Consider the following 15,054-nt stretch of genomic DNA (forward strand, 5'->3'; position numbering starts at 1 on the left):
GGAGGAACACAACAAGGCCCATCATAATTACATTACCCAAGATTAAAATGAAGGAGAGAATCCTACAAGCATCAAGAGATAAGGGGACAGTCACCTACAAAGGAGTTCCCATCAGACTGTCAGGTGATTTCTCCATAGAGACCTTACAGGCAAGAAGGGGCTGGAAAGAAGTATTCCAACTCATGAAAGGCAAGGACCTACATCCAAGATTGCTCTATCCAGCAAAGCTTTCATTTAGAATGGAAGGGCAGGTAAAGTGCTTCTCAGATAAGGTCAAGTTCAAGGAGTTCATCATGACCAAGCCCTGATTATATGAAATGTTAAAGGAACTTACCTAAGAAAAAGAAGATAAAAATATGAACAGTGAAAGGACAGAAAACTCACAGTTACTAACAACCACACCTAAAGCAAAAGCAAACTAAGCCAACAGCTAGATCAGGAGAGGAACCATAGAAATGGAGATCACAAGGAGGCTTAGCAACAGGGGAATGGGAGGAGGAGAAGGGGGGGAGAAGGTACAGAGAATAAATAGCATAGATGGTAGATAGAAAATAGGGGGAGGGCAAGAATAGTATGGGAAATGTAGAAGCTAAAGAACTTGTGACACATGGACATGAACTAAAGGGGGAGAACGAGGGGAGGGGCTGTGCAGGGTGGAGAGGAATGAAGGAGGGACAACTGTAATGGCATAATCAATAAAATATATTTTAAAAAAGTAAAAAAATTGAAGGAGGCAGGAGGGGTGGGGAGCCACTTACAATGACTAGCACATTTTGTTATGGGAAAGGGTGTGTGAATAAAATATGAAAATAAGCAAAAGGAAAAAAAGAAAAGAATAGAATAGGAAATAAAGAAACCACAGAACTTAAATGTATGACCCATAGACATAAACGAAGGATCGAGGGGGTGATACTGGAGGAAGGAAGGATGCAGGGTGGAGGTGGGTAATGGGGAGGAAAAAAATGGGACAACTGTAGTAGCGTAATCAATAAAACATACTTTTTTAAAAAAGAAGTTCCTTTAACACTCCTTGTAATACTGGTTTGGCAGCAATGAACTCATTTAGATCTTTCTTGTCTGGGAAGCTGTCTGTCCTTTGAATCTAAATTATAGCTTTGAAGAGTGAGTAAGCTTAGTTGTAGATCCTTGCTCTCATCATTTTGAATATTTTGTGCTAGTATCTTCTGGACTACCGAGAAATTAGCTGACAGTCTTATAGGAGTGCGCTTGTTAGTAACAACTGCTTTTCTATTGCTGTGTTTAAGATTTTCTGTATTTAATCTTTGACATTTTCATTATGGTGTGTCTTGGTGTGGGCCTCTTTGGGTTTATTTGTGCTTTCTGGACTTGTATGTCTACTTCCTTTACTGGGTTAGGGAAGTTTTCTGTCATTATTCTTTCATGTATGTGATAATTCCTTGCTCTCTCTTTTTCTTCTGGCAATCCAACAACGCAAATGTTGGAATGTTTGAAATTGTTCCAGTGACTCTTAATACTACCCTCGCTGTTTTAGATTTCATTTTTTTTTTTGCTGTTTTAACTGGGTAATTTCTGCTTCCTTGTCTTCCAATTCTCATTTTGAAATTCTCATTCTCAGCTGCTTCATGCACTCCAGTCTAGTGTATTCTTATTTCAGTTAGTGTATTCTTCATTTCCAGATGGTTCTTTTTTGTTTTTTATCTCCGTTTTTATGTTTCCTATGTCATTGTTGAAGTTCTCACTAAGTTCATATATTCTTCCCCTACATTCATTGAGCATCCTTATAACCAGTGTTTTGAACTCTGTATTTAGGAGATTACTTGTCTTCATTTTGTTTAGTTTTTTTCCCCTGGAGTTTCTTTCTGTTCGTTCATTTGGGACACATTTCCTTGCCTCCTTATTTTGGTTGCCTCCCTGTGTTTGTTTCTATGTATTTTTTAATCTTCACCTGAGGATATGTTTCTGTTGATTTTAGAGAGAGAGGAAGTGAGAGAGAAACTTCAGTGTAAGACAGAAACATCAATAGGTACGCCTTCTGTATGTATGCCAACTAGGAATCAAACCTGCAAGCTTTTGGTGCACCTTTTGGTGAATCTCCAGTCAACTGAGCTACTTGACCAGGGCTGTTTCTATGTACTAAGCGGAGCTCCTACAACTCTGAAGCTTGGCAAAGTGGGTTTATTAGGTAGGTGTTCTGTAGGCCCAGTGATACAGCCTTCCTGCTTATCCAAGCTGGGCATTCCAGGTGTGCCCCCATGAGGGTTGTATACACCCTTCCATTGTAGTTGAGACTTTATGTAGTTGGCACCTCAATGGGAGAGTTTTATTCCCAGGCAGATTGGCTGCAAGGACTAGCTGCCACTACCTTGGAGGATCAGCTGTGCAAGGGCCAACTCCATGGAACAGGAGTTACTTCAGCAGGTCTCTGGTGCCTGCTGAGTCTGTTCTCTGAATGTGACCCGTGGTGGAGATGGTTGGGTGGTGCTTTTACATGGTCTGAAGCTGTCCACTGGGTGTGCTGGTTCTGGGGTATCCCAGGAGGCACAGGTCGAGGTCAGTCACCACCTGTGCCTTGTCCAGGGCTACCTGGCATAAGCTACAAAGTTATCTGAAGATGGCTACTACTCATGTTGGACTTGTAGGTTCCCAGGAGAGGCTAAGCTGTGAACCAAGGCTGGCTGCTGCTAGTATTTAATACATGGCATGTGGAGGCCAATTGCTGCTTCAGACATTTTAGGGAAGTCCATGGCATAAGCCAAGACCAGCCATGGTATAGAGAAGCCACTGGAAAGGTATTGAGTGGGCCCAGAAGTTGGGTGGGGTGGGGACTGAGGGAATTACTAGGGTGAGGCAAATAGTGTTAGCCAGGGTGATAGAGACTCAGTTACAGTACCCACCTGCTGACTCTGTGGGGAAAAAGGAATAAGCAAAGGAACAGTGGCCTCTGCCAGCACTTCTGTCTGGGACAAACTTTCCCCTCCTACCTTTACCCTGATGCCAGAGAATTCTGTTTCTTTCTGCATGTCCCCGGTGCCTTTCAAACTGCTGCCCCACAGCTGGAATACAGAGGGACTGAGTCTGAATAAGTCTGTGCATGGGCCCTTTAGGAGGAATGCCTGGGACTCCAGCTGCCATTCATCTCATTCAGCCACAATTCCTAATGGTTTTTATAGCCGGAAGCTATGGGTAGTTCTCTTCCTGGCACTGGAACACTGGAATGGGGGTCCTGTTATGGGCCTGGGACCCCTCACTCCACAGGAGGTACAACTGAGATATCCCTTCTGATTTTTATCTGCCACACGTGGGTGTGGAACCAGCCAGTTCAGCATCTCTGCCCCTCCTACCAGTCTTGATTTGGTTTCTTTTTTGTATCCTTGGCTACAGGTCTTCCATTCAGCTAGATTTCAGGCAGTTCTGAGTGATGGTCGTTCTGTAGTTTAGCTATAATTTTGATGTGGTTGTGGGAGGATGCAAGTACCATGTTTACCTACATTGCCACCCTGATCGGAAGCCCCCTCACTGCTCATTTTTGAAGAGTCCAGGTGCTCTGTTGTCCTGTGCCTGGCTCACCGCAGTAGTCCTGGCCATCCCTCTCTACTTCTCTGCATGGAGTACCAAAGTAAAATTTCTGAAAGGCAGAGATGACTATGCCATTTCTCTGCTTATATCTTTCAGTAATGGCCTCAGGGTAAATTCAATAAGTCCCAGAAAAGCCTATCTTTCTCAGCTCTCTCCCTATTTCCCCTACCTAGCTCTTGCAAACCATGTCCAGTCCCACAAATATTTTATACAGGCCCAAATGTCTGTGCCATTTCACATCTCTGACTTTGCCCAAGGTACAGCACCATCTGAAACATCCTTGTTCTCTCTTATTCTGCTCCCTTCTTCTGCTGGCTGATGTATAGTCATCCTTCAAAACTCAGTTCAGACATGTCCTTCTCTAGGAAGTCTTGTCTGAGCTTCCCCATCTCATCTGTCCCTAACTCCCCTCACACTGAACTACGTTAGGTGTCCTTCCTCAGTATACACTGAATTAGAAATTATAATGATCTTTTTAATCATGATATCAGGTCTTAACCATCTGTATCCTCGGTACCTAACATTGTGCCTAACACATAGTTGGCATTCAGTCAAGATTTCTTGAATGAATAAATGCTGGATAAATAATCTCCCCAAATGATACCTCCATTCTGCAAGGCAGGCTAAGAGTAGTAGGGACATTTCATGTGAAAACCCATTTATGTACTCACCCCTGTCCTGCTACCAAACATTCTGGATTGAGTGCAGCCTAAGATAGTATGGATGGTTAAAAGTTGGCAAAAACCCACTAAGTAAAGTGCATAAAGTCTTGGGAAGGCACTGATGGCTGCCAGAATGTTAGAAAGATAAAAAAAGTAGCACAGTTATCTTTTGAAAGATTCTTTTAAAAATATTATATCATTATACAGAATTCAGTTTAAAGCTGTTTAGCTGAAATGTTCATTCTGATTACAAATGAAGGAAATTATATGCAAAATAACTCCAGAAAACCCTCTAGGGAAGTTGATAGATTTACGTTTTAAGAACCAAGTCTGAGGTCTGCATTTTAAGGCATATCATGTTCATCAGTTTATTAAGCCATTGTTCTCATAAGCATGGTCTATGGTCCCAGCAAAAAAGTAATTTGTGGAGAGAGAAGGAGGGAGGAAGGGAGGAAAGGAGGGAAGGAGGGAGGGAGGGAAGAAGGAAGGAAGCAAAAAGAAAGAGAGAGAAGGGGGAGGGAGAGGAAGGAAAAGAATGAGAGAAAGAGCTGTGTGGAAAAGGAGAGAGAGGAAGGAAGAAGGAAGGTAGAAGGAAGGAAATAAAGAAGGTGGAAGGAAGGAAGGGAGGAGGATGAATTAGAAAGTTAGATGATTCCTGCCACTTCAGTTTTGGTAAGAATTTCTACATTCAGCCATTTAAAGAAAATAGCTATACCTTAAAATGTACAGAGTAAGTAGGTCCCATCAGGAGAGACTCACCTTTGTTAAGTGAGTCTTGGGGTACCTGTACCCACCACTTAATACCAAGAAAGCCAGGTGAAGACACGAAGGACTGGTGAGTGGGAGGGAGAAAACACTGGGATAGAGTTCTGGCAGAACATTTTGGAGAAAATAAACAGAAAATGGAAGAACAAGGAGCCAAGAACACATGTCACCCAAATTGTGAAAGTATGAAAATAACCATTGTTGGCCATGATGTAGGAAAATAAGTTGTCATGTACTGCAGGTGAATCTGTAAATGGGTACAACCTTTTGGGAACTAATTTGACATTAGACAGTAACAATGAATTTTTTGCTGAACCCGCAATTTCATTTCTAGGTATATACTCAGGAAAAACTCTACAATATGTGCTGTAGGCCATGTACGAAGATAGACAACAGTAGTGTTAGGCAAAGCAAAAAAAGAAGAAAAAACATATGTCCATTAGCAGTAGAACAGAGGAAAAATCCATACAATAGACACTACAGCTATATGAATTAACATGGCTGAACCACAAAAATGTAATACTGAATGAAAAAAAAAGCAAGTTACAAAAGAACTTACATAGAGTATTCCATTTGTGTAAATACAAAACACTGGCAAAGCTAAACATGAATTATTTAGGGCTACATACATGTGTCTTAAAACTATTAAAATCAAGAAATGATTATCACAAAAGTCAGAATAATGGCTGCAAAATTACTGGTAATGTTTTATGTCTTAAAACTATTATTCATTATTTTACTAATAATTTGTACCAATTAGCATATATTCTTCTGTGTGCATTATTAATTTATAATTCTTAAAGAGTTGTTAAGAGTCAGAAGCTCATAGGAAGGTGTGTGGGATGAGGGAAGAGGGCCACACATCAGCTGAATCGAGGCAATTGTTCCAGATCTAAATTTAGGGGTTTCACTCAAGAACAACAGATAGCACAAAAAAAGAACGGTCCTGGAACTCGCATACGTCAGCATCCCTCCTACCTCCACAAGGGTTCAGTTGTCCCTCTCTTTAACTCTAGCAATTTGTAATCCCCTCCCTGTTCAGTGCTGCCTGTGGGCACTTGAATTTGTCTTTCCTGCAGAACATGGTAAAGCCCAAAGTCTTTGCTTACCATCTGGGCCTACATCAAGAGGCATCATATATTTGCCAGCTATTGGGTGGATTAAAATCCTACAGTGGCCCTTCAGCACCTACAGGATGTAGCCATGCTCTCTGCTGCCACCATGCTTTGAACATGCTATTTCTCTGCCTGGAATGTCATCTTCACAGCCCACCCCATGGTGTCCTCTAAGGATAACCACATGTCATCCCCATGTGTGAGGACTTTCCCCATTTCTCCAATCAGGTTTGCACTCCCTCTTCTGGGCCTACACAAGAACCTATGTATACCTCTATTACAGCACTTAGTAATTAGCGTAGTTAATTGATGACACAGTTCTGCCTCCCTAGACTCTAAGCCCTTCAGAATCAGGACTGGCTGTTCAGTGGAGCCTTTGCAGGCAGAGCCCAGTTAGAATGGGTAAAGAGGCTGGAGCCAGGCCCTGCAGGTGCCTCCCCTCAAACTGCCGAATCACTGTGGGGCAAGGGGGTGGTAGGACAGAGGGTCAGGGAGCTGGGATAGAAGGACAGGGGTTAGGCTCGGAACAGAATATACTTCCCAACCAGAAATGAATTATTTCAATATTCTAACAACTGGCATGGCTATTATATCTTGATATCTAATATCTAATAATACCCATCTTCTTTATATCTCTAGGGACAGAGCATCATGCCTGGCAATAGATATTAAATAAATATTTACTGAAGAAATAAGACATATCTTAAATTACAATTGGGATCATAAACTATTTTCCCAACAAGGAAGAGCAGGAATCTGAAATTTGGCTTCTATAGTGACTATCTATTGTTTTTGTCATTCCTGCATTCATTTCCCCCTTCATTTAAAAACAAATATTGATAAATAGATGGGCATGAGCTCCAAGCTGATCCAATAAGACTCAGTCCTGAGACTTTTGCTTAAATACCCCCAAGCCCTCCAGCCCCTCCAACCACTCAGGATGCCAACAGTATTTGGAGCTCCTGGCAGCTGGGCTGCCACCCTAAGAAGAGGCTGAGAAAGAAGCCTGTAGAAAACCAAGATATGGGGAAAGTCAGGTTCCTGCAACCTGCTTTGAACTCCCAGACCCAGCCATGCCTGAAGATTTATCTTGCACCTTTCAGTTGAATGACCCAATTAATTCCCTTTCTTGCTTATAATATTTTGACTTTTTTTTTGGTGTTTTTTTTCTCTTTGCAATTACAAGTCAGTTCTAACTCAGCTAGAAAGACAACCTTCCTTTAGAAAAAATACAGCTGTAAGTTTTTATATATTAACTTGTAACTTTTCACATCCTATGACATTTGGTAATTCATTTTGGTAACTCACCTTTCACCAAGTGGAACATTTGATAGATTGATAAACGAGGGAAAATCCAGTGTGTTCATGACAGGATAGGCATGGATGGGAATAAACAATGTGTCATCATCCTAAAATTAATTAGAAAAAAGTCACATTTATCATACTGAAGACTAAAAGTTTCAAAGATTAACTAGTATTTTATTTTTTGCATCATTAAAATATATTTTAGGAAAAATATTTCCTTAAGAAACCTGAGTATTTAAATACATTAGTTTTAAATAAAGTGCAAATAATTTTAAATATATCTCATTGAAATAATATTCACTATTATGCAGGAAGGCTAAAAATAATGATTCCTTCATGAGATTTGAAGGCAGTAGCTGTCTTTCAGTTTCAGAAAGTTATAGGGAAACAATCTTTGGTGGCCTGAGAGAGAGAGAAACCAGCACGGAATCAGCTAACCCAGAGCTGAACATAAACAGAGAACCACTTCCAGTCCTGCATCATATAGGACCTTAAGCATGACCTTCAACCTCTCCAGGCCTTGTTTCTTCCATTGCAAAATGGGGATATTCTGCCTTTCTTTAAAGGTCTTTTCAAGAGTTAAAGTAGATGATGGCTTTTAAAGTTGAAGGCAACTACCAGTCAAGATGGAGGTGTAGGTAGACACACTGTGCCTCCTCACACAACCAAAAAAAAGACATCACGAAATTTAAAAACAAAACACAACCAGAACTTCCAGAAAAATTGAACTGTATGGAAGTCTGACAACCAAGGAGTTAAAGAAGAAACATTCATCCAGACCAGTAGGAAGGGCAGAGATGGGCAGCTGGGTGGAGAGGACTCACTGCAGGGTGGCAGCTGGAGGACTGGGATGGGATGGACCAGGGCAGGCGAGGCAGCAGCTTGCCATCCCACATTTGCATATGGATAAACCAGGAGGAACAACTGGGGAGTGAACCCAGGGTTCCAGCATGGGGAAATAAAGCCTCAAAAACCTCTGACTGAAAGAAACCTATGGGTATTGTGGAGGTGGGAGAAACCCCCAGACTCACAGAAGAGTTCATTGGAGAGACCCACAGGGTCCCAGAAAATACACAACCCCACCCACCTGGGAATCAGCACCAGAAGGGCCCAATTTGTTTGTGGGTAAGACAGGAAGTGACTGAAAGCTGGCAGAGAGCCCAGCAAATGCCAATCTTCTCTCTCAGACCCCTCCCCCATATACAGCACCACAAGGCAGCAACTTGGGTTGCCCCATCTTGGTGAATGCCTAAGGCTCTGCCCCTTACTACAAAACAGGTGTGCTGAAATGAAAAAAACAGCCCAAATGAAAGACACACCAAAGCTCCAGAAAAAAAATACAACTAAGCTCCCTGTCCAGGAAGAGATACCCACCCTGTCAGATGCAGAGTTCAAAACACTGGTAATCAGGATGCTCACAGAAATGGTTGGGTGTGGTTGCAAAAACAGAGGAAAAAGTGAAGGCTATGAAAAGTGAAATGAAGAAATATATACAGGGAACCAACAGTGACAGGAAGGAAACCAGGACTCAAATCAATGGGTTAGACCAGAAGGAAGAAAGAAACATTCAATCAGAAAAGAATGAAGAAACAAGAATTCAAAAAAATGAGGAGAGGTTTAGGAACCTCCAGGACAAGCTTAAACATTCCAACATCCTAATCATAGAGGTGCCAGAAGGAGAACAACAACAACAAGAAAATGAAAACATAATGAAGGAGAACTTCCCTAAACTGGCAAAGGAAATAGACTTCCAGGAAGTCCGGAAGCTCAGAGAGTCCCAAAGAAGTGGGACCCATGAAGGAACACACCAAGGCACATCATAATTACATTACCCCAGATGACAAGGAGAGAATCTTAAAAGCAGCAAGAGGAAAAGAAACAGTTACTCACAAAGGAGTTCCCATAAGACTATCAGCTAATTTCTCAAAAGTAACCGTGCAGGCAAGAAGGGGTTGAAAAGAAGTATTAAATGTCATGAAGGCAAGGACCTACACCCAAGATTACTCTATCCTGTAAAGCTATCATTTAGAATAGAAGGGCAGATAAAGTGCTTCCCAGATAAGGTCAAGTTAAAGGAGTTCATCATCACCAAGCCCTCATTATATGAAATGTTAAAGGGAAATGTTATTTAAGAAAATGAAGATGATAAAAAATATGAACAGTAAAATGACAACAAACTCAACAACTAAAAATTACAACTATCAACAACCAAACCAAAACCAAAACCAAAAACAAAAACTAAGCAAACAACTAGAACAGGAACAGAACCACAGAAATGGAGATCACATGGAGGGTTATCAGTGGGGAGGTAGAGGGAGAGAATGGAGGAAAAGGTGCAGGGACTATAAGAAGCAAAAATGGTAAGTAGAAAATAGATAGGGGGAGGTTAAGAATAGCATAGAAAAATATAGAAGCCAAAGAACTTATATGTATGAGCCGTGGGCATGAACTAAGGGAGTGAGAATGAGGGTTGTGTGGGGATGCAGGGCTGAGGGGAATAAAGTAGGGGAAACGGGACAACTGTAATAGCATAGTCAATAAAATACATATTTTTTAAAAGTTGAAAGTACTGCATAAATGCAAGGTATTTTTAGCTTTACTATTAATAAGAGCAGGAAACATTCTGGGCACTCTATACAATGCCTGGTCTAGGGATTTGCGTTGTACAGAATATTTCTCCTGAAAGCAATATTCTAGTTTTAGTTTTAGGGTTTTTCTTCCTTAAAAAAATGGAAACTCATTTGTTATTAATGCATACTCTTCCATTTTAGTTTTAAAGATTAAATTTAGTTAACCTTAAGCCTTCTCAACTTATAAGAGTTGGGGCTGGAATACAAAGCAAAGGGAAGTGTGGAAGTGACCATTTTTGGAGAAGAACTGACAGCTCAGCAGCTAACTCTGGCAGGAGATAGAGGATGAATTAGGTGACCTAGGAAAGGCTCCTAAGAAGTCACAAAGCACAGTAAGCCATTTGAAGTCTGGCCACACAGGCTCCCACAGCTCTGCAGACTCCAATGGCTGCCTCTGAGGATATTTCCACATAAGATACGATCCCGTCCTCAGTGTTTATAAACACCCATTGGGTTTCTCAGTAATTTTTTAATCTAGCAGTTAAAGGAGTGTGGCTAAGTTATTTGAAAAAGCCTTCATCAATTCCCAGTATCCCATGATAAATGAGGTTTTTAGGCCAAGGCAGGTGGGAAACCTGCAGCAGCAAACTGTGTCTCATGCGTCTGCCTGGATCTCAGCAGCCTAATGCATTCCCACCCGGGACCTGCTGGACAAGGACCCTCACGCCACTCAGACAGGCTGAACAAGAAACACCAGGCATTGGGCTGGGAACTTCATACCTGTCATTGCATCTCTCTCCTTCCCTTGAGGATATTAGTTTTGACACCAACTCCACCCTCAAACACCTGATTTAAAGAAACTTACCTTACAGTGAACACGGATGCAGTCATAATAATATCGCCACTCATCTGGAGAAAATGTAACAGTGACTGTGAGGGACAAGCCAGGAACAAGGTGGTGTTCCTATAAGAAAAGGGGTCTCTTGTTGGTACAGGTCCCAGAACACTCAGAGAGCAGAACTCTAGTAACAACACTCTACACACCTGACCTATGACACAGAAAGCCACAATCCCACAAAGAACACCATGGGAGAACAGGCTGTCCAAGAGCACTTACCTTTTTCACGTAGTTGATCTGAAAGTATTTGGTCTGCGGGGGCAAAATATGAACATGTACGTCTTCGTTGGAAACATTGACCAGATGCTGGAAGAGAAAAAGAAGCATTCAGAATAAACACACTGCTTTATCTATTTGCACATTCATTTCCTCATTTATTTTTCCTGTACCTTGTTCCTAAAGGGACTTGAGAGGATACAATGAATTTTTTAATTTTAAAATGTATTCTAAATCCATCACGTCATTTAAATAATAATAAAATAAACAACAAACACAGGTTAATGAGTAATAAAATAACCCCATGTGCTGTCTGTCCAGCTTAAGGACTTCACTAGAGGCTGTACCCCACCTCCCAGAGTCCCCCGGGCATGAATCCTCCTCCTCCCCCTGAGGTATGTATCTTCTCTTTGAACTCGATTTAGCACTGTGATCCAACTGAGCTACGAAGGCAGCCACCCACCAACTCTCACAGTTTCTCTAATTACATGCCACTGGTCCCCCCTTCCCTGAGACACTTAGGCAGTTAAACAATCAGAAAAAAAGAGTGTGGCTAGGATAGACTTCAATCTACCCCTGAGGTGAACTTAAAGGAACTCAAAGTGGGGAGTTCTTTGATGGTGACAGGAGGCCAACACTGCGAAACAGCACAACCTGCTGGATAAATTAACTGGGTCTCTGAGTAGAGGTGTTTTTCCTTCCTCTGATTGAGAGGGGAGCAAGAACTTTAGTTTCTGGGCATCAGGGCTTCACCTAGGCCAAGGGACAGTTAAGAGGCCTTTGGTTTCCAAAGTCTAGGCCAGAGGCTGGGCCTATCACTGAGCCCATTGCCCATGTCCTCACATTTATTAAAGCCCTAAATTAGGTTACAGACATTATTTCCTGCTGAGGTTATACTGGTGTTTGCATTTGTTAAAAGTTCTCATTTGTCACCTGTGAACATTCTTAAGTACCACATTTTATGTGACCCTGTTTTGGCATCTCTCTCTCTCTCCCCCTATCTCTATCTCTATCTCTCTATATCTATATCTATATCTATATCTACATCTCTATCTATACATATACATATAAAATTATCTGCAAAAAGTCTAACCATTGCTAATATAATAACAATGGTGTGTGTGACATTGATGTAACCTGGCAGCCAAGGAGAGTGGACTGGACTGTATATGCATGAACAATAACAACTTCACTGTACTAGTTGGTTGGGGTGGTAGATGCCACTGAGTAAGCATGTGTACTGTGTGGCCATCACATTTTGTATTAAGCATGAACATTCCTTTGTGGAAACTATTTGGATGATTTAAGAAGCCACAGCTATGGGCAGCTGGAGATTGGCAACTTCATCATGACAACGAGGCCACTTGTGTGTCATGTCTTGTGCAAAGTTTTTTTTGTAAAACATCAAATCGCCCAGGTAACTCAGTCCCCCACAGTCCAGATTTGGCACCCTGTGACTTCTGAGTTTCCAAAATCTACAATCACCTATGAAAGGAAAGAGACTTCAGACCATCGATGAGATTCAAGAAAATATGATGGGGCAGTTGATGGTGATTTTGAGAACTGTGTGAGGTCCCAAGGTGCCTACTTTGAAGGGGACTGAGAAGTCATTGTCCTATGTACAATGTTTCTTGTATCTTGGATTTTCTTCAATAAATGTCTCTATTTTTCATATTACATGGATGGATACTTCCTGGACAGACCTTATACATTAAAAGCCTTAAAAAAAGGTTTCAAAGATATCTCTTGAACTTCAAGGAGATCTACATAGGGGTATAGTCTTGGTGAAGTTGTGAGCTCCTGGGGTACTACCCCTGGGATGGGCCCTTCCAGAAGAGGCTGAGAGGATAGGTATTCTGGGACCCAGGATGCCTGGAGCCTGTGCCTGGAGTGGGGACACCTGCCTGGAGATGGAGAGGTAGCCACTCAACCCCAGGTTCTGGGATTCTTCAGAAGAGTTCTGTCCCTGTACTGGTCACGGAGGAAGAACTGTGAAGGCCTCGAGCTTGAGTCCAGGAAGAACCGGGAGCAGACATGGTTATACAGGTGGTTACATTGTTTGTCATGTACTTTAATTTAGTAAGGACAGTGCAATAAACAAGGGTATATGAACTGGTTTTAATGTGCGCCTCAGGGGTGGTTAAGCTTAGGGGAAATCAGTAACCTGCACTCCAGGAGGGCTCAGTGTGCCCTGAAAGATCCTGCACCAGAGTCCACACTCCAGAGGTGGCCACCAAGAGTGCTACAGGTATGCTCACCTGAACTGACACTTGAGAGGTCTTCTGTATTAGCTTAAGGGATGGCTGGGATATATGTATAAAAATAGGTACTTCTGCTCTTGAACAAAAGGACTATGAGATTCAGGTGGGCCCAGAGCCCATTCTCCTTTGGAATGATATTCAAAGGCCTAGGATCCCCTTAGGTTGTGTGTTTGACACTTCCCAGAATTTTAAAAAATTCTGTCAGCTACCTGGCAGCCAATCCTACTGACAGTATTGCTGCCTGCAAAGCTTCCCTGCAGGAAGCTATGGCTCAGACTTCTTGGAGATTCTAAGTCTGATGACTTTTTTGCCCGCTTGTTAATCAGGGTTTATATATTTGGCAGAATTTCTTCTCAGAGTTGTTTTCATTGTGGCAGACTACATAGTGAAAGGGCTCTTAGGATGGGACCTGTGGTTGCCACCTCCCATCAGGGTTAGATGATCAATGAGAAACAACTTCATTGGCTTAGTCAGTTTGCAACCAGTAGCACCACAGGCTGAAGACCAGAAGCAGGTCCTCAAAGCCACTGGGCTGCCTCAGGTGTACCAGTATTCTGGAACACCCCCAAGGGAGACAGGAGCTGGAACTCCAGAGACTAGACACCCAGCCAACACCTGTGGGTGAGGGGCTGAGCAAGATTTCAAACTCGAAAACAAAGAACCTGAAGCCTCCTCCAAATTGAGTGTAGCAGAGCAAATTCACCATGCCCACTACCAATTTGTGTGTGAAAGCTGTACCTTGGAATTCAGGAGATGATGTCTGTACTGTCAAGTGAGAAACAATTAGTAATATGAAAAAACTGAATGACTTCCTTAAAGAATAAAACAATATAGATCACATTGATGATAATAAAGGACATATTGTGTAGCTAGAGTTTCCATATTTATCTTTAAAAGATCCTTGATCTGGAATTATGTATTTGGATCACCAAAGAAAAAAAATAACAGACTCAAATGAAAATTTAGATATTTAGGTGTACCTAAATAGGGAGTGTAAAATGAGGAAGAAGATTTTCAGCTTTTTACTTGACATTTAAAGTGAAATGAAGACTTGCTGAGACTGAAGGGTTGGGCCCACCACTCTGCCACACGGTAGACCATGGGGAGTCTACGAAGGCAGTCATGAGAACCTGTTGACGGGGTAGGGGGCGAATTGCTTTCACAAGAACATTTAAACCACGCTTGCCTAAGACCATCCCAGGGGGCATGTTTGCCAATGAGTTTTAAAAATAAACTTCAAACAGTAAGAAAACCTAACAAATTGAAGCCAAAAATGAATGACTTGCTCTCTACATTTTACAAAACAAAGTCAACATCCAAGAAACTGAATTCCAAAATACACTGGGAACACAGGATATTTTACTAATTTTGCAATTCTCAATTTTTGGTTGCAAATACTCACTGCATGCTATAATAATCCATGCCCCTAGTCCTACTGAAAATTGTGTTGTCTGAGCCCCAGAAGGACTAAGAAGATATTGAGTACAATGCCCTTATTATATGAAGACACTGCAGTTTCACACCACACACAGCACACAGGGTTAAGTGGCAGAGTCAGGTCTACAACCCTGTCTCCAGCTCTGGTCTAGAGTTCCTTCTTCTACAATCCACCGTCTCATAGCCACCATATCTCAGTGCCTGAAATGCATTTCTTACTTTTCCTTTTGCTCTTTATCAGCAGGTCAGTTTCATGTTTTAAATTGT

The 15,054-nt window shown here is 41.8% G+C and overlaps 1 protein-coding gene across 2 annotated transcripts in view; it reads right to left on the minus strand.

The window, feature by feature from the left end:
• Positions 1-15,054, minus strand: part of CFAP221 (cilia and flagella associated protein 221) — a 114,734-nt gene that overhangs the window by 86,073 nt on the left and 13,607 nt on the right. For both annotated transcript variants that reach the window (XM_037049885.1, XM_037049886.1), the window contains exons 4-6: positions 11,093-11,179; positions 10,841-10,939; positions 7,409-7,509 (exon numbers count right to left, since the gene is read on the minus strand). In XM_037049885.1, the coding sequence (XP_036905780.1) occupies positions 7,409-7,509; positions 10,841-10,939; positions 11,093-11,179 (287 nt within the window). The remainder of the gene's footprint in view (positions 1-7,408; positions 7,510-10,840; positions 10,940-11,092; positions 11,180-15,054) is intronic.

This window comes from Sturnira hondurensis, unplaced genomic scaffold (assembly GCF_014824575.4).
Source record: "Sturnira hondurensis isolate 20B ecotype Veracruz unplaced genomic scaffold, ASM1482457v3 Scaffold0006496, whole genome shotgun sequence".
Taxonomy (NCBI): domain Eukaryota; kingdom Metazoa; phylum Chordata; class Mammalia; order Chiroptera; family Phyllostomidae; genus Sturnira; species Sturnira hondurensis.